Source organism: Ptychodera flava, chromosome 12 (assembly GCF_041260155.1).
Source record: "Ptychodera flava strain L36383 chromosome 12, AS_Pfla_20210202, whole genome shotgun sequence".
Classification (NCBI taxonomy): Eukaryota; Metazoa; Hemichordata; class Enteropneusta; family Ptychoderidae; genus Ptychodera; species Ptychodera flava.
The window spans coordinates 11,123,276-11,143,261 of record NC_091939.1 but is presented as its reverse complement, the minus strand read 5'-3'; the positions used below and the strand labels follow the sequence as shown (position 1 = coordinate 11,143,261).

General features: G+C 41.4%; 1 protein-coding gene across 2 annotated transcripts in view; it reads left to right on the top strand.

Moving 5' to 3' along the window:
* The first annotated feature begins 1,873 nt into the window (after positions 1–1,873).
* LOC139144979 (neuronal acetylcholine receptor subunit alpha-3-like) overlaps positions 1,874–19,986 on the top strand; it is a 51,207-nt gene continuing 33,094 nt past the window's right edge. The window contains exon 1 of one of the 2 annotated variants that reach the window (XM_070715860.1): positions 1,874–2,393. In XM_070715860.1, coding sequence (XP_070571961.1) covers positions 2,255–2,393 — 139 coding nt within the window. In that variant the 5' untranslated portion in view covers positions 1,874–2,254. The remainder of the gene's footprint in view (positions 2,394–19,986) is intronic. The other variant, XR_011554881.1, reaches the window with a different exon arrangement.

Below are 19,986 nucleotides of genomic sequence, written 5' to 3'. Positions count from 1 at the left end.
TCACCTTTACTACCATCTATTCGACAGTGAAATCAGTTGTATTGTTATAATAGAAAAATACATTTACAGAAAAATTGTCCATGTTGAAAGCTTTCTTTCATATTAATCATACATATGCGCAGTAGGACAAACAACAGTAAACAACGTGTTCAGCCACGGATGACGGAATAATTTTGAAAGTCTTTTGTTTTGAAATTCTATGACAAATCAGCGACGATCTAGAGCCACGGCTGATACCATGAGCCCTGAGATGCAGTGTAGATAGCCAATTGTATTGATTGGTTGGGCAACGACGTTGATAGCGATTCAATAACACTGTAGTCTTTTTTGTGCTCTAACTCGTTAGCCCAACAGATCTTGTTTATAGAGTAAAGCCCGTTGCATTTGTTCTTCGGATGGGCTGTATAACGTCTCCCTGCTAGGAATGCTGTCACCCAACCCTAATCCCGTGTCTACTTAACACGTCGGCGGGCCATTGTCGTGCCAATTCTAGAAGTGTTTGAAAATCTTGTGGTGTCGACGTGTGAGGTTTTGTAAATAACAGGCAAAAAAATGAAAGTTATAATACCTATGTGTGTGTGAGTGTATCATCGAGTCTTGCTCACATACCGTCGTGCTACAGCCTGGTATGAAATGCGCCCTTTGAAAGTGGCTGTTTATCACAGGCAAGAAAATGACACTGACCATGTTTTGTTTTCACTGGGAGGCGAAAACAACTCGAAATCTTCGCCAATTCCGACCGATTCACAGTTAGGCATGTTTATTTTGCGCTATTTGGCATAACAAAGAGCATTGTTCGCCGATGACAATAGACCTGCGTTGTGAAAATCAACATTTACCTCCCGTGGAGCAAACGGAACCGTTTTATCCTCATTGGGTTTTTTTATCAAGCATTCTGGACCGGGACATTGTTAAATATAATGAGCTTACTGCAACAGACAGCTCCTGCTTTTATTGCGAAAGTACGATGTAACCCCTCAAAATTTATACATTACTCCATCGGAGCCCTTTAAATGGACATGGGTAAACGCCCTCTAATGTCCATCACTCCTATTGCAAATGACAGGCTCAGATGCTCCTTGCATAAACTATCTTGGGAATTTTCTGGTGATATTATTTGATACGGAAACCCTCTCTGTGTCAGTTTACACAAATGCTCTCACAGACGTCTCTGCCATCACATTTAAACTGTCCTTCGGTTTCTGATCTGTGTTTCTGTATTTTTGTATCTCTGTCGCTGTCAGTCATGTTTTCCTTGATCATTCCTCTCTCTCTCTCTCTCTCTCTCTCTCTCTCTCTCTCTCTCTCTCTCTCTCTCTCTCTCTCTCTCTCTCTCTCCCCCTCACGAGCCTGTGCCTCGCAGTCGTTCGACTTGTCTATCCATGATGCTCCAGATACATTGGTAGAGTCATAGCTGTTCCCGTCGTTTTCAGCTCTCTTGTCCCCATTTTTCTGTTTATAGGTAGACACTCGTGATGGTACTCAAAACACGTATGGATCCCTCTCAAGTTACTACGAACCAAACGTTTAAAATTGCACATAGAGCACTGACCTATAGGTAATTGTAACCGTCAATATCGAACCAACCTTACTGGACAGTGTCCAAATAGTCACATTGGAAAATACATTTTTCACTCGTTAATCCAGCTCCCAACTCCGATGTTTTTTTCCTGCTCGGTGTGTCACCCATAATAACACAGTCACACTAAATAAGTGTTCTTATTTAATGATATAGTTATCAAATTAGGAGAAACACCTGACGTTTCCTTGGTTACACATGTAAACTTCACCTGCAGGTGTGGCCGTTACAACTGCCGATTTTCATTCCACCTCCCCTCTGAAGCGAATGGTTTGGTCCACTTTCATCTCTATTATATGCCGATGCAATCGGAGCTGTGTGTGTACATATGCACTTGTCGAAGCGGTTGAATATACACTGGGTACTGTGATGACGTTCGGTTGTACCAGCTTGACAGACACGGAACTTGGGACAGAGACTGATTTCCGACGTGCTGTTCTCCAGTAGCCACCCTCAGAGGGGTTCCCAAAGTGACACCGCACACTGTGTTTGTGAATCAAGAGGGAGGCTCGATGTGTGCTACGGACTGGCCCGACAGCTGCCGCGGATGACAATTGTGAACGGTTGGTGTATAGCCGTGCTCGATCACTCGAAACAATTTGTGAACTACATTGGCCAGAGGTGAACTGCTGACCGCCCAGTGGATGCACTTGGCGTACGTTACAGAGACAGCATATGTTCACAGGGTTGCCCGGACTCAGGAACGACCGTACGATGTACTGCGTTAGTCAGCTGCCGAAGCCGACGATTTCAAAACCGTCGACAACACTCCTGTTGGTTACGTTCTTGCTCTTACAACACAGGAGTCTGTCAGGTAATCAATACACCGCATTATTCTCTTTTCCCGTTTATTTTTGACGTCCGTTCTTCGATTTTTTCTGTTTCATAATCATCCTATTTTTACAAACTTGCCACGCAAAGCGATTCGTAGTCTGAACATTCACAGCAGATTAAATCAGTTCCCTACGCCAACTGAAACGTTGGTGGCTGCCTTCGAACTTCGTCGCGGTCGTCAGCTGGACGAGGCAGTACGCCCGATTGTTTATCATGTCTTAGAAAATGGCCGATCAAGAGAGCGTGGCATTCGATATTGCAATGCGCGTCGACCTAACATTATTCCGGTTCTTGATGCCCTTTCGGGGTCGAACAAAAAAAAAAACCGTAATCGGCTTAAAGTGACGTCACAACGCGCTGTTAAGCTATTTCTTGAGTATAAGAGTATTCCGTGTGAAGTGGTTTTGCTCCAGTTTTGGCAAGACGGAAGCAGACTGTTCGCCGTTACATTGATAAAATGTCGAAATGGACTGCTGCGATCCTTTGCTGGGTATGATGTTGAGTGACCAATCTCAGGGCTATGTCATCCTCTCTATCCGTGCTGGACAAATCATTCCTGCTATTTTATTTACTGCTCACAAAAATCAGTTTTGTTCAGCACACCAAGCTAAGAACACTATCACCTCTATTTATGTTTACAAACACTCACTCTAATCCGTTAAACATTTTTTATCTTATTCTTAACACATCGACGTGTGGCCAGTCTCGTGCTGTCATTATGGTCACGTGTTTTCGCGTCAAGAGGTTGCCAGATGAGATGCAACATGAGACATTCACCTCTGAAGAAATCGATGAACCATTATGAAATATTACCCAATCGGCCATAATCGATCATTAATTTGACAAAAAAAAAATACAGCGATCGTTGATTTCCTTTTGACCACAAAGCAAATAATTTTGCAGAGTATATCGCAAAGTTATATGCACAGCTGTTAGTGTTCAATCTACATGCAATGGTGCATGATGGGATACCAAATAATCTGTTGCGGTAACAGTTTATGAAATCAGTCCATCTTCAACCAGTCAGCGCTACAGTCCGTATGTAGTTTCCCTCGACGAATGGCTGTTTTTTTCTCAGAGAACCGCGGAAAACCGCGGGCGACAATCACTGCTGCAACTTATCGGTCCAAATTGAATTCAATTAAACGTATAACCTCCATGCATTCACCCAGAATTGTAGCTGGAGGCGGCTGCGCGTCTTAAATAAACAGTTCGAAGCTAGTTTCATTATGAACAGGACAGTTCAACACATTGATTTCGAGGCACACACGTCGGCATTGCAACCATCCGAGGCACGCGTGTCGGTGGAGTATTCTTCCATTAATTTTTGTTCTCATCGCTGTGTCGATTGCAAGGAATCGCTATTGGAGACTGCACGTATAAGCACCGTGTTGGAAAGATTAAGAACGCCGTTTGATTAAAACAAGAAAACGTTCCCCGCCTTTTGCTCACCTCCTTTTACTCTAGGTTTTTGTTTCGTCACGTACATCATAAATCGAAGCATGTAGTAATGATGGATTATTGGGATGATAACTGTTGACAAGCGTAGACAGGTGCGGAAATTGAGGCAATTTCTAGCGAGCCCGTCCCCATCACAACGGCTACCTTCTCTGCATACCAATTAACAGATTCTCGCGAGCATCCACCGAGGGTCGTCGCCGTCCTATTTCCAAATACTTTATCTTTATCATCCTCCGTTCTCTAATTCTCGTTTTCAAATGACAAGAGAACATATGGTGTCACTTTGTTGAACCGTCTGTACGATCCATGAGGGACGGAGCCAGGGACTCGATTGAATAAAAGGGTACCGTCCTGGGGATCTAGCAACTCAGGTGGGTCCAAGACAACTTTGAGATCATTAAGACTTCAGAGTGGGCATACGAAGATATTTGAAAGATGGGAGCTTAGAAGCTGGGTATTTTATCCGAAACAGGCAAGCGCCAAAAGAAGAGTATCGGAGGTTTTGAGGGTCGTTTAAAAAACAATAACACATAAACAGATATACAGGCAACCCCCTTCCAGACACCCCCTTCCCTCCATCTTGAAGAAAGAATAAAAACGATGTTACGGTTTAAGGTGAGGAGCATAAATTATAAGTAGAAGGCCAAAAAGAACACGCTGGAGGTTTCTGTCACTGCCCTCGTTTAAAATTTAAGACACGGCACTACGAAGTGCAACCAAAGACTACTGAAAACAAAAGCTATGGTCAGCTTTAATTAATACAGCGGTTGCTAAGTTTGGTATTGGTCAATGGAGAGCACGTCAATTAAGAGCTTGTTAGCGTTACCTTGCTAAAATTTCGAGACGAAAACATTCCTGATTAACAATCCACTTAAACAGAACACTCAGTGGGACAAGTGCAGGGTTTCGGCATGCGTAGATTTTTGGATCGCCAACAAAAACTATACGCACATTTCGAGTACTTTCACCCCATACAAGTAAACTATGATGTCATGTCTCGAACATGTTAGATGTTATAACTGCGTGGATGTTTTGAATATACACGTATCGATCGCATTGTTTAAAACGATACCCACAATGCACCGCGGCTCGTTTGACAGCGCAAGTTCGGGGGATTTATCTGTTTTCAGAGTTCAATCGTCGTTCAAGGAGTGTTTATTTTTGAAGTCATTAGGGTTGCCATTATTTCCAACTGCTTGATAGTTAAATGACAGCGAAAAAAAATCCGCGAACATTGACCGTCGGGCGGGTCGGTCGACAGGAAGTGTCAGCTTTACGCTCAGACAGCTTGTTGTAAGTAAATCACCGCGGCACCGAGTAATTCCTACCGACACTGCAAGTATCCTATGTACAAGTTTGACTGTGATCGTAGATGGCGAATCGTTCGCATTCTGATGGAGTATAAACACAGGGCAAAATAGTGTTGCATCTTAAAAATGTCGTTCTGAAAAAATTCCGATAATGTTGCTGTGGATATTTTTATGATTCGTCGACTCTGTTTGTCAGGACACTGACCCAGCCCTTATTGACGACTCTGTACTGAAGATAATTTTTTACCCGTAAATTCCATATATGCGAGGGCTAATTTATAAGCATCGTCGGATAGTCGGCAGGGAACCAAACGTGCATAGTTTAACCCTTTGAGCACCAAAGTCTATTTTTGTCACCTTTATAAAAATAAACCACAGTAATTTTTTTTTTCTGATTTTTGCCAAAATTTTGATTAAAAAGTGTAGCCGGTGAATGTGATATCAAGTTGGTCCAAAATTATGAAAAAACTTACAGAAAAGTTCACAAAAATTGGTAAAATATTGCATTAAAATTTCGATGGGAAAAATTACAGCGGTTAGAGGGTTGAACTCGCAGTGCAGACGACACCTACAGAATCTCAGACGACTCAGTCTCAGAATAAAACCAATAACAGGTTTGTCGGACAACAACGGATCTCCCAGACCGCTCGTCATTTCTGCAGATGTTTTCCAATTTGTTCACACTCTTTCGCCGCAATTTCTGCAGATGTGGTTGAATCCGCAAGCACGCTTTGGCAGTCATCTGTTCAACGTTAAACCGTGCTCTAATGGCACACCATGTGTTCAAACGAGATGTCACGCTGAGAAGAGTCGGGCCTGACACGTGCGGCTCGGCTGAACCAAGCCCATACATTGTCCCCATCGGGTGACATTATTCTGTGGATTTGCAGACCAGTGAGTAACAATGTAGGGTCAGGTTACCTTGTCTTATCATCGCTTTTGTGAATTTTCTGTCCAATTACACATAGCACACGGTCTCAGAGAACGGCGTGTAGAAAACTGAAAGGGAAGCCACTACAAAACGCCTACCTCTGATCGCTGGAACACCGAGCAAAATTAATCTACTCGACATGGGGCGTGGGGGACTGATAACCTCTGTAATGAAAAGGGGCACAACTGTTAAACTGAGTTAGCTCAACTTATTAAAGCGATAGTACAACGGAGCAGACCGCCACATGTTTCTTCTGGCGGATATGTGTGCGCCTTCAAGGCACATAAATTAAACTTTTCTTTTGAGTTTCACCTGTGCCGTAAACGGGTTCAAACAGATGCGATTTGCAGTTGAGCTGGGCACGCTGTGTTTCGGTACTCTGAACAGGGCGATGTTAGCGCGAACGCCATTCAAAGGCGAATTAAACTGTACCGATGTTATTACCTTCACACCCACACCAACATTTCCGGCGTGTTTTAGTAACAGCGCCGTATCACAGACAGCTCCATTCCCTTATTGTCCGTGCGTGCCGTATTTTGTTTTCTTTTGTCCGAGGCCTCTCAATTCTCAGCTCGGCTTTTCAGGGGGCAATCCAAACACTCACCTTGTAAAAGGAAGACATTGTGCGCGGCAAGGATGGGCAGTCAGTACTTGAGTTCGCATTTGTAGTCGGTTTAAAAAAAAAGTAAAATGCGTGTACTGGGACCGGTGACACGTCGATACAATTGACGAATTCTCATTGTCCCAGACGTCGACGACCCCTCCGTCTTTGAACAAAATAGTCTTGAAGCCCTTTCAGATCTGCATGTTGACTTGCCATAACAGATGAAGAGATTCTTTCTGCTTTGGTTGTCCCCTTTATACCGATGAAACCTTCGATAGCACTGAATACCACAGTGGCACAAAGTTTTTTGAGAATGATGACGTTTACTCAAAAATGTCCCTATGTACAGCCCAAAATACATATACCCGAATCAACATTCCGCCATCTATAGGTGATTATTTAAGTCCGTACTTTGACAATAGCGAAGGAAATTTAATAATTTATCGTTACCAAATCTGATCCTTGGATTAAATCTTGCCGCGGTATGATGTAAAATGTGTCACCTTTATTATCGTTACGTTATAAAACCATCAATGCATTACGCATCTTGAAAGACGAACATGGCAAGAGTTCGGACCGGGAATTATCTACCAGTTTCTAATAATTTGATATAACGCGAAACACCCCTACAAGCAAATGGACTATTGCAGTTTCAGGAGACACAATTATATGCGACGTCCATTCTGTTTGTCACTTCAAGAAATGACGTCATACTGCACAAACACAGCAAATGCTCTCAAAGCTGGGTCTATTCTTTTGGCAATCTGCTGGTGCGTCTCTACTGATCCGCTATAATGCAAGATGTTTGTGATTATAGATGTCTTGAACACACTCAGAATTACAAGAGTAACGTTATGCTCAATAGACAGTTATGTTTGACATTTACGGGTGTACCCCTAGGATGTGACATTTATGAGGAAACCACCACATCTCAAGTTAGCGCGCTCACTTTGAAGCTCAATACTTGACCATGAGCGAGCCAGCCAAGTCTGAGTCACCATTTTATATTCCACAACAAATGCGTACAAAATTGCTTGTCTAGAACTGTTCGCTTTTTTTATAAAATCGTCTCTGCGTTCAACATCTCTCAGCTTGCCTCGGATATTCGCAGAAATGTCAACCGTTGACTTTCAGGGCATGATGATTGAAGGTCAAGATCACATAATACCTAACTTTATTTGGAGTTATCACCCATGGTATTGTCTCAAAGCCTGTGTGATTTTCAGTCAGTATTTCAAAAGCCTACATTGTCTATGAATCGTTGTCTGAAATTAACCCTGAGTGCTGTTTTCGATTATCGCACAGACAAATAGTTTCCATTACACGCAGAAGAGATAATATCATTCAGTTGAAGACATTGGCTTGTAAGTGAAATTCACTTTCCCGCTGCCATTAAGAGCATATGCTTCGGAGAAGAATTATGAATGTTTGTTTAATTCAAATATTACTTACGTAAACTAGAAATACAGCGCAGATGAGATGTCGCATTAATTTACCACATTCACGAACATGATAGCTTACTGTACTATGACACCAAGCTATGCAAAACATATTTCATGGGTTGTTTACCCAGCAAGTGCTTTCAAAAATAAAACGCTGTTGAATGGGAATATTTCTTTTAAATTTACTAACAAGTTATGTTAAATTGTAATATTCAAGCTTTGGAATTTAAAATATGAATGAGAATAAAAGGCGATCTATCAACAACCTCTCTCTCTCTCTCTCTCTCTCTCTCTCTCTCTCTCTCTCTCTCTCTCTCTCTCTCTCTCTCTCTCTCTCTCAAGTTTATAAGTTTACACAACATCTCGCTAGCAAAGGGTGTGTCCAGACATTGTCGTTAACCTGGGTCCAATAACCGAGCACGGGTTCACATAACACTTACACGTCGTCTGTGCACGCCTCCCGTGTAAATAATCGCATTACTCTTGTTGATATACTGAGCGCTCGTCGATATACTTCTCCAAGTGCGTGTGCTTGTAATAATGAGTTGGTAACCCGACATGCTTCGATTTTCTGCTCTGTTTGACTAACTGGAGCCCCGGGCGAGGCAATGACGTCATCTGCATCGGACTTCGGTCTCACCGACACTCGAAAGGGAGCTAATTTGCCGTGTTTTGACGTTTAATCGGATGATTTTTAATCATATGTGTGCTAATTTATGGTCGTTGGGAAAAATGTCGTTTGGTTGTTCATACTATTTTGTTGGAAGAGTAGAGAATAACCATTTAGAAATTTGATGTTTTACGCACTGACGCCACTTCATCTTTTGACATACCGGCTGAGAGGGATGCGTGTGAAAACTGGTTTATCTTTCAGCTGATACGACACAACTGCACTCTCATGAAGACCAACATTGCAGCCCGCGTGATACAGTTAACAGAAAAGCATTGAGAGAGAGAGAGAGAGAGAGAGAGAGAGAGAGAGAGAGAGAGAGAGAGAGAGAGAGAGGGGGGGGAGCGAGAGAGAGTTTATCCTCGTGTGTAGTTGCAGATAATTTCTCGGGCTATTTTGTCGGTAGTATAGTTTCAGTTTATACGTCAAATTTTACAATTCGTGAGTGGTGCTGTAAAACATAAATATCTCTGAGAAGTTGCAAATCAAATGGTGGTCCATTGGATTGTAATGCCACGAATTTCTTTTAGGACAGCGACCGTTTGTCGGTAGCTTCATTATTTTGCGTTGCAACGGTATGGAACGTGGCAAACATTCCCAGACGGGAAATGAGAAATTTTGTGTCTCTCTTGGGTTCAGATTCATTCTATAAGCCCCGCGTATCTCGTATGCATTCTGGAAATATGCCTGTAGCTTTTTTATGAGGTGTTAGCTATCTAGGCTTTGTGAAACTTTGCCAGTCTTTTCGCTGTATGGTCTTTGAGTTTCAAAATCTGTGTAGGACATTGCTTATGAACAGTGCCAAACGATATGTGGCTGGTTGGCGTATTACCGACTCGTCATTTCACCGTATTTGAAATTTGCATACATGATGTCGGTACATCACCGCACACCGCAGTGACGTAAGAATAGAAAGTGCTTTTGGGCATTGGATATTCGGTCCGAACTCAGTGCTTCGTAGCAACAAGTCGCACTTTTTGCGACTACTACTATGGATTTGACATAATCCCCTCTTTTCCAATATACAAACTATACAATATTCCACAACAGCTGTTTGGTTCCGTTGACAAGTTAAATTATAAATTCATTCTAACAGCAGCCGAGTCTGCTTGATGGTCGCGCAGCAAGGGTTCGCAAGTACTTTAACCATACATTTGTTACGTTAAAGTCAGTCTCCAGGTTGATTTCGTTTGATTAATAACTGGTGCTAGAGGGCAGCATAGAACACGTGTATTAAATATCGTGATCACAACTATATGTCTTTTTCTCGCTATGTCTGGACCTAACAAGTTACTCGGATGTTGAGATGAATTGCAGTGTGTACTCCTCCGTGCATGTTCGACTACTCACTGCTTGTCATCTCTCCCTTGTATAATTTAACCTTTCCAACAACATCACTGTATACAGCTATTGACAATTAATAATATTCCTTCTTCAATTTCAACTTTCCGTCTAAGATTCATTCGTCGGGGTAACGTTGTACATTGCCACAGTATCCAACAACTATGACAGTGATGTCATTTATCTTGCGTCTTTGACTTTATTCACGCAAACTTTCCTTCAAATCTAAATCCGTTCTGAATTCTCTTCCCCCTCGAAGCACGGTTCACGACATGTTACATCATTCAAAGTAATCGGTCACGTGGCGCGACAGTCTAATCTCGCACACCGCGTGAAAGTGTTCAAAGTTTAAAACTGTTTGGAGTCCGGCCAACTTTTGGTAAATTAGTCTTGTGTCATCTATTAGACGTTAACAAAAAGACATTGATGAAGATCCCGGGATCACAGATAAAGACTTCTTTATGAAGGTAGATATCTGCAGGAGAACTAGATAAGGGTTCTGTAGGAGTACCGACCAGGCTGAAAGAGCTGCGATTGAAAGTCTTTCTGAATTTGTGATTCGCCTGAGATCTGCGGTGTTCCCTGTAAGCTTAGACAGCTTGAAGTATGCTTGAACTGTGATACAGAGGAAATGTTGATAGTACATCTGCTTAGTGTAATGTCTTTTCGGTGAAATTTTTGCTTCCCCGATCATCACGTTTTAGTGAAGATGAAATCCTTCACATGGCATTACCCTGACTCATTCCCTCATCAGCGTATTTGTCAGGATGGACGAAAGTGATCAGATGTGATTGTCGATTTCAATACATTAACCCGTTTGGCGAACCAATCAATTAATCAAACGGCCAATTAGCCAAGCGACCACCGCATTCGTCCGTCCGCACCACCTAGCCCCATCAATTCACCGTGTCAATCACTGCATAAAAAAAATCGCAGCATGCGTGCGCAGGGATATCTCTCCGAATAGCCCCTAACGGCAACAATCAACCAATACTGCCTGGAGTCAATGAACCTTACAGGGCCAGATTTAGCTATTTTCGACAAGTGCATTGACTGCGGCTCCCAGTGGGGCAAACTGAAGATGTTTGCCGTTGGGGAGGGGGCTTTCTTACAGTTCGTTATACCACAGATAAGACAGTAGCTAGTGTCTATTGTACTGCCGTTCATTTGGCTACCAACTGAATGTTTTTTCGTAAACAAACAATTTTGAGTAGTTTGTCAAGTAAAATATAATTCAGATACGTGGTTTGGTAAAGAGAGAGAGAGAGAGAGAGAGAGAGAGAGAGAGAGAGAGAGAGAGAGAGAGAGAGAGAGAGAGAGAGAGAGAGAGGGAGAGAGAGAGAGAGACAGAGAGAGAGAGGGGGGGGAGTTCCTACTGCTTGGCCCCCTTCTCTCCACGGTTATGCCCGGACAAATGAAGATACCAGACGCTGAGAAGGGAAAACATGCACGGCAGCGTGCTCTCCGACCACAGGCTGTCGCCCTAAGATTCCTTGACGCTTTGGAACATGACAGACATGACAAATGCCAAACAGTTGTCGAAGTTTCGACCAACATGTCCCGTCACCCCTCATCCCCGAGGTCAACGCAACTCCGATCGCGATAAATTACTCCGTGTATGATGACTTTTTCTGATATCGCTCGGTATTCCGTGTATCCAAATCTATTAGACTGTTTCGCATTGCCGGAATACCCCTAACCTGAGGTAGTCCTACCGCGTTGTCAATTGTTGCATTCTTCATGCCATCTTTCTTGTAAGTCGACCCAAGTCCTTAATAAATCCCCACGACCACAGATGCTTCAGAGCGACTCTCCCTCGGCTCCGACAAGAAAACACTTGGACCTGAGCAAAAAAGCCGAGTCGCGCAAACAGTGTTAAACCACTCAGGATTGGTGAAATGAACGCCACACTCTTTATGATAATTATTAATGAATTACTCGGCATCCTTACAGCTGCATTAGTGTAAGGAACATTCTATTCTGGTAGTTTGATTTTTGTAGTTGAACAAAATGGAATACTCACAGCCGAAATGAATAATTATCGTGCAGCCGAAAATTAATAGAAGTCCGCACCCGGTATTTATTTGTGTAATGTGTCGATTGGTACATCACCTAGCTGAAATTCTATGTGATTTACGGATAGCATCATAACTGCTAAGCTTTCGCCAAAACTTCTTCTCACAAAATACGCATGTTTGTTTGTTTGACATTGTCTATTTTTCTCTGTCTGTGTGAATGCACATACGAGTTGCATTGTATTAATATGTACATGTATATTCACATACTTACATACATACATACATACATACATTCATACATACATACATACATACATACATACATACATACATACATACATACATACATACATACATGTCATACATACATACATACATACATACATACATACATACATACATACATACATACATACATACATACATACATACATACATACATACATACATACATACATACATACATACATACATACATACATACATACATACATACATACATACATACATACATGTGTATTTAAATTTACCATGAACATGGTAGGTCAGCTTATATATATGTATATATATATATATATATATATATATATATATATATATATATATATAACTAGAAACGTGATATTGAAATATGACAGATTTATATATATATATATATATATATATATATATATATATATATATATATATATATACACGTACATATATATAGTATATTATATATATGTATGTATCGAGCACTACTTTCCGACGAAGACACCTATATATATATATATATATATATATATATATATATATATATATATATATATATATATATATATATATATATATATATGAATGACATAGAATACTTTAAAGATGTTCATAATCAACAAACCAACAATAACTATATCGAGGTAGCGAAACCATTTTCTGCCCGGTGAATCTGACTTAATTGAATGCAATCATTGTGAGTCATATCAATGTGAGACCTCAAATATCCATGACAACGAATTCTAAAAAATCCAGCTTAGGCAACTGACCATAATGGATGAGGCTCGACGGACCAAAACGAATGAAGTATTCCGTGAAGTTTATGTAGAGTGTATACCCCGATGTCACTCAGTCGTGTCGACACTTTACTTTTATCTGAGGACTCAGTCCAGTAGTTTTGATTTTTGTCTTTTGCCGAATCGCCACTGTTTAAATAGGTTTGTTAATTTCTTTGGCATAAATTCTGTATGGAAAGATCGCCAATAGGTGCAAGCACTTGCATAATCTACTATTGCTGTATTTGTCTGTGTTCGCATCGTCATGGTACTAGAAGCTTTCATTGACACTCCTTAAATATTATTAAAAATGTTTCTCAACAAAAAGATTGGCGAAATGTAAATTGCAAAGGGCAACACACCATCGCGACCATACGTGGGCCTGTTTACTGTGCTCAGGCTATAAGCATGGAATCAAGTAATTCCTTGAAATCTGCATTTAATGAATGACCGATAAGTCTTCAGAAACCGCGGCGTCTGACGTGAGCTTGCTCTTTATCTCACCCTCCCTAGGGGGAGTTGATGGACGCAAGGTGGCACGCGATCACCAACATTCGTAGAGCCATGGCAGTTTTCGACTTTGGTCTGGTACATTGACAGTCGTCACCTCGTTGACGGGATGGGACAACTGACAGAAGGCGCGTTAAGGTGTTCGGAGATTGACAGAACAGTTTCGTTCAGATGTTCCTCAAGGTTATATTCTCCGCGTTGGTCCTTTCCCCTGAAGTCCTTAATACCATAATTGTCTACAGCCATTCTGTTGGCCAGCCACGGGACAAAACAATCAGCCGCACTCTTGATCGCGTTACGTGAGCCAAACAAAAACGAATGTCGGGGTGTAATGGATTTGTCGTTGCCTTTGAAGCCGGCTTGTTGACCAGAAGGCATGCAAGTTGGATGCACGCCACGTGGAATAAATACTCACTGTCAGCAGATAGACGTAACTATACAAACTGAATCCGATTGTGCGACGGTCTGCACGGCTATGTATACCTGTGTATGTGTCCGTCAAATGCCTCCCAACAACTATACGGACAACACACGCATGGAGAGTTCACATTTTCCTTTTTTTGAATAAACATCTCCCATTTTAGGTGATGATATTAAACAAATACACAAGTATTGCAGGTCGCTGACAGCCGGACTTGGAATAGTAAACGAGTTGGACAGTCTGATGGATATGTTCAAGCTAAAGCAGCTTTGGATTCGTCATGCAAGGAGCTGACAAATAAAGCGTTAACCGGCAATTAGGAAAAGCCATCCTCAACAGCAAGCATTGATTGCATTCTCTTTATGTCCTGTCAATTGGAAATTAGTGACAACTCCGGTGTAACGCTGCGCTCTGTAATTTCTGCCAGAGAGACTCGACTCCGAGGACAATAATCACAAGCCAGAGGGACTGTGACAATAATATTCGATTGAAATTTCTTTCATGCCACCAGATATGGTTGAATCGTAATTTTCTCTCGTGACGTCACGGCTTTCGAGTGATTGGGAGGGGCATATCCATCGGCACGCAAATTTACTTATTCACCCAAACATTTTATTTCATATTACGATTCTTCTCACAAAATGACTAAGTCTTACAGCTGATTGGCTGCAGCGTCGACAAATACGCCACTTTTCCGGGACAGATAAGTTCCAACCTTGAAAGACATTCTCCTAATGCAGCCAATTTTCGTTAGAACAGTCCCCACTATGACAGCTGTTGTTTTCGCCAATGTTTTCTCACGAACCGATAGAAGCCTTTCAAGGATTTCGTGGCATCGTCCGCTCTGGATCGTGAGACATGCACTCGTATACGGAATGTAAATATCGCTCTGTGTCGGCCATCTTGGAGGGAACAGGGAGGGAGCGCCTGTTCAGGTTTCAAAAAAATATCCCAGCACCGTCCCTCCCGTTATTGCGTCATCGCTGGACAGGTATGGCCTGTAGTGATTCCATTATCACTGAAAAGACCTGTAGGCACTGTGTGCAAGTTTCACTCTAATCTGGCAGTCAGACAGCGCCCCTTAGCGGATCTCTTAATTTCTAGCGACCACTTTGAATCCCACTGGGGCGTCAATAGCATCAATGTCCCATACACCGCTACAGGTATAACAACACCACTGCAATGGTTATAGGGGACATTTTTCCACATATACATAGCAATCGGCTAACATGCTACAAGGTTATGTCGTCTTATATTTGTTCATTTGCATTTTGCTCTTATATCAGCCGCAATTTCGATATGCTTTACGTACTGAAATTGCAAATATTCAAATTTTCCTGAATAGTAGATTTGAACTGGTTTTGTTGTTGCTGGTGAAAATTAAATGTAATAAATGAACTTCAAATTCACATAGAAGTTTACATTATGCAAATTATACATCGTTCAAGTCACGTGTTATGTTTCATACTCCGTCGTGTAGACTAAATATAAGTAGCCGAGCGTCAAGAATGGCCGAAATTTTGCAAGTTGTGCGCTCTCTCGTCTTGAACGTACAAAAGTTCTAGCGGGAAAACGCAGCTATTTTCAATATTTTTCATACATCAAATTTGTGTGTTTCCCCTAAAGAGTGTAGGAAATCCAAGTATTATCCTGCAAACACCACACATGGTGTATGATATGCAATGTTTTGTTGAGCGTCGAATGAATTCTCATAGTACAATTCAATTGTCAACAATAATAGCGGGCATTGCACGCATGCATGGCTGTATTTATTATTTTGATTCTTTTTTCCTTACTTCGGACCGTAACTTTGAACCAAACTCTCTTTGCGGAAGAAAACAAAACTTAATTGATGGTGATAGTACAATTGCACCTGCGAGAAAACTGCGACAGGGAACACGAACTTGAATGGGCAAAGAGAATGACTCCATAATTTCCATAATTCTTGCGAAAAATACAAACGATCGTGTATACTCGTCTTACGATCGTACTTATTTTCTTAACAATCGTTCCATGGAACCATGCATTTGATTTCTCAGATTCGCATCAAAAGTTGTGAAAATCATAAAAGCTGACGTTGTTTTTTTTTTTGTTTTGTTTTGTTTTTTTTGCGAACTAACAAATTGGAATCTAGGCCTGTCGGCATGATGATTGATACAGGACAATAGACTGTGTCTGACAAACAGACAAAATAGACAATCCATCAGATGTTACAATTATCAGAGCTATAAACAATCCCTGCAAATGGTACAACGCAGCCAGTCAATGCATACAACAGAAGTTGTAAAGCATCATACTCTTTAGCGTTTTACGGATAATGCCAAATAAACTGATGATACCTTGTGAAGTGGCTCCAAAGAATAGAGTTGTCCCACCGGATGACCGTTTACTGTCTCGTCACATCTTGCGCGTTTAGATTTCTGCCAGTCAATCGATCTTAAAGAGCTTAGTCGCTGACATGAATCACCGATCCTATTCGCGCTCGAAGACGGCGGAGGTCGATATAAATTTTGAAAAAAATGCTCTGTTATTTTTTGTATTTGGATTTTAAGCCAGTCCGGACCAGAATTCACTTGTGAACAATTACGATGCAGTTTACACACGTACAGGTTGAGTTGACAAGCTAAATACTGTATATCATAACGTGCTGTAGGGGGTAGAACAAGAAATTGTTGTTGACATTAAAAACATTCATAGTGGAAAAAATCATCATAGTTCTGAAAGTTACAGCTTCTGAACTTATATTGGACACAAGACAAAGGTAACGGGGATAGGCAGACAGAGAGAGACGAACAAAGACAGAGACATATTAACTGCATGAGCCTGTTTCCCACATTGGCGCCTCGACGTGATGAATGGGAGCACCCGGCTAAAGCCAGGTCCGTAGGGTGGCTGCGATCAAAGGTTGTGATTAACGATCGTCCGAAGTGCGAACATGCGCACTTAACGACTGCATATATGTAGGCCTAGAGTGGTTAAAGACTGTCTTAAATCATTGTTCGTTCCAGAGTATCACTGAGAGAAAAATAAATGAGACTCTAACTTCAACACAGCACGACACGTAAAATAAACGAAAAAGCGAACCTCAATATCACCCATGTTTGCTTTACTATCGCATTTAGACCGCAGTTTTTGTTTTAAGTTGAATTACACGAAGGAGAATAATAAATTACTGTTTTATTTATTGGCCGTAAGTCGTTGATTCATGGCCTTCTGGCTTGTTCTCAACCAGTTTTAATCAGCGCCCTACTTGTCCTTGGCAGGATATACATACTTCCCGCGTTTATCATTCAAGATTTACCGATATCGCGGATAGAACTGATGTCATGCCGGCGTCGGTCGACTCAAGCCCGAAGTAATTTGGACTCACTCGCTATCCATTATCTTACATAAAACGCTTTTCTCTCAAAACGACTTCTGCACATGTCTGGTATAGTGCCGTTTAACTTCGAGGTCAAAAGTAGCAGGATGCTCAATATTTATTCTGAAATATGACTGCGAAGCGACCTCTCATTGTCCCCACCATGTGGTTTTGTATAATTTCATAATATTAACGCGTCTTTGCAGGGGTTATGTTTACCAAACAAGGTTTGATCTGATTCGTTTGTTGTACTTTTCATACTACAGTACACAGATATAACACTTACTCCTAATGAGGAATGGTATACTTTTTTAAAGATCTCTGTGACTCTTGCTCCTTCGCATACTCTTAAATTATTACAGCGATGCGATAAGTGTCGTGTTTTCAAATAATCTCATGTCATGGATAGTAGCTACTGCCCATGCGCATACCCGCATCACTTACCAAGACAAGGAAATAAGACTAACCACACAGGATAGCGCGAAACGCGGTAAATTTGAGCCACCGCTTTAGCCCCGGGGACGAAATTTTTGATGACTTCAGGGCAGATCAATTCCCTAAATTAGTTAACTGTAATAAAATACGAGAGTAATGTGACTCAAAAAAAGACGATTTATATAGTTAGGATCCGCATGGCGAAGTTGGACGACCGTGACAGTAGACTGATGCACAGTCAGTCAGGTACTCAAACCAACCATAACATTTCACGAAACAAACCAATTTATCAATTGAATAGCGTCCATAGGGCGAACTAACACGGTCAACACGCTTTCAAATGAATAAAGTGGCGTGTGCAGATCTCGTCTTGCGTTTTGTGTCGTCACATCGAAAGTTAGTTACTACTGCAGTATGTTTGCATATTTTGTCAGATGCGGTTGCAAAGAAAAGTGAAAAAGTCATGCTTTCGATATACGCGTTGCGCTGCTGTCAGCTCAGTAAATTTTTACGCTTTTTGGAGTATCCCAGACAATCTAGTTCTATACTCAAATTGGTCCACGATTTCTTCAAAGCTCCATGGATATAATATGTCTTGTTTTCCAATATCTTTGTTCAGTATTCCAAATACAGTTTCTTGTTCCGCACTTAAATCATGACAAACTACCTACTGCCACGGTGTAGATCTAGAGTAACCGTGCTATTGTTCAGCTTGTCAGTACCGGCTGTGTGTGAGTAATGCCCAAAATTACTGTTGTTCACGACTAAATTGCAAATTCGGAATCATAATGAATCGTAACATTGCTTAGTGACGAGTCCAATATGTTGCAGAATAAATACAGGTGTCTGTACTCGTTTGCTAGAATGAAAGTAGTCAAAATATTACGAGAGGTTTAGCAAATATCCCTCTAAAGTGTCCAACCGAGTTCACAGGATGACTTCTATCACGATGATGAAGAAAGCAATCCCATTGGCTGATCAAGAGGGAACATAAACCATAGTAGTATTCTGACAACAAATACAGCCGAATAAAAAAGGCGCCATTTAGGGCCAATCAGCGCTATTCTTCTCACGGTCTCTCTATCACCTGCACATAACAAATTTGCACATTTATTCTCCGATTCATGTTCGATTGACTTTCTGCTCCTAAAATTCTGGACATGCCCCAACAGGGCGCGTATTAATCGGCTTTATGTCAATTTAAACACAAAAGGGGTCGAAATGCTTTAAAGTGGCCGTCCCTGTGTTTCCTAACGACATATTAAAATACAAGTGGATGAGCGCGATCCTTTTGTCGGCGATGGTTGATTCAAAGAGTGACTTAGAGTATTTACGGAATACCACCCACCGTTTGAATTAAAAAGAAAGGGCGACAGCGAATTGCTCTGATTAAGGTACATATTTTGTCAATTTCATCCTGCTATGAACATTTCCAAGGCCAAAGTCGAGATTGACAGAAACGCTGATGCAACTCTCTACAACTGATGCGCCGCGACGTGATATTGCGATAACTTATGAAATATTTTCGTCGTTTTTTCCCTCTTCTTCCCACAGTACGGGGAAACATAAAGCATTGGTCTCGCAAATACAACACATCGTGTCATAATATGCAATGTTACGTGTGACAAATGAATTCTAGTCCGGACCAATGTCAGTTGTCAACAGTGACATCGAACTTAACACACAGCATGTGTTGGCAAAGTAGGCTTTTGGATACAGTTTCTTGGTTTAGCAGGAAACTGTATTTTATAAACAAACTCAAAAATACTGAAAACACTCCAATCGTTAAAGCTATAAATGGCACAGTTGGGACTCCTTGTCCCCTAAATATCGTGACATTCCATCGTAAGAGCCTAGTTCAAGCTGATTCGACTGAGATATGACCTCTGGTGACCCTATGCGCCTGTTAAACACTTCCCAAATCGAACGGCCGACGATGAACAAGCCAGTGAGTCGTCAAGAATGACGTCATCAAATGCTACCCTTGGCTACCAACATTGCGAAATTACATCCTTCTCTGTCATGTACAGAAACCTAC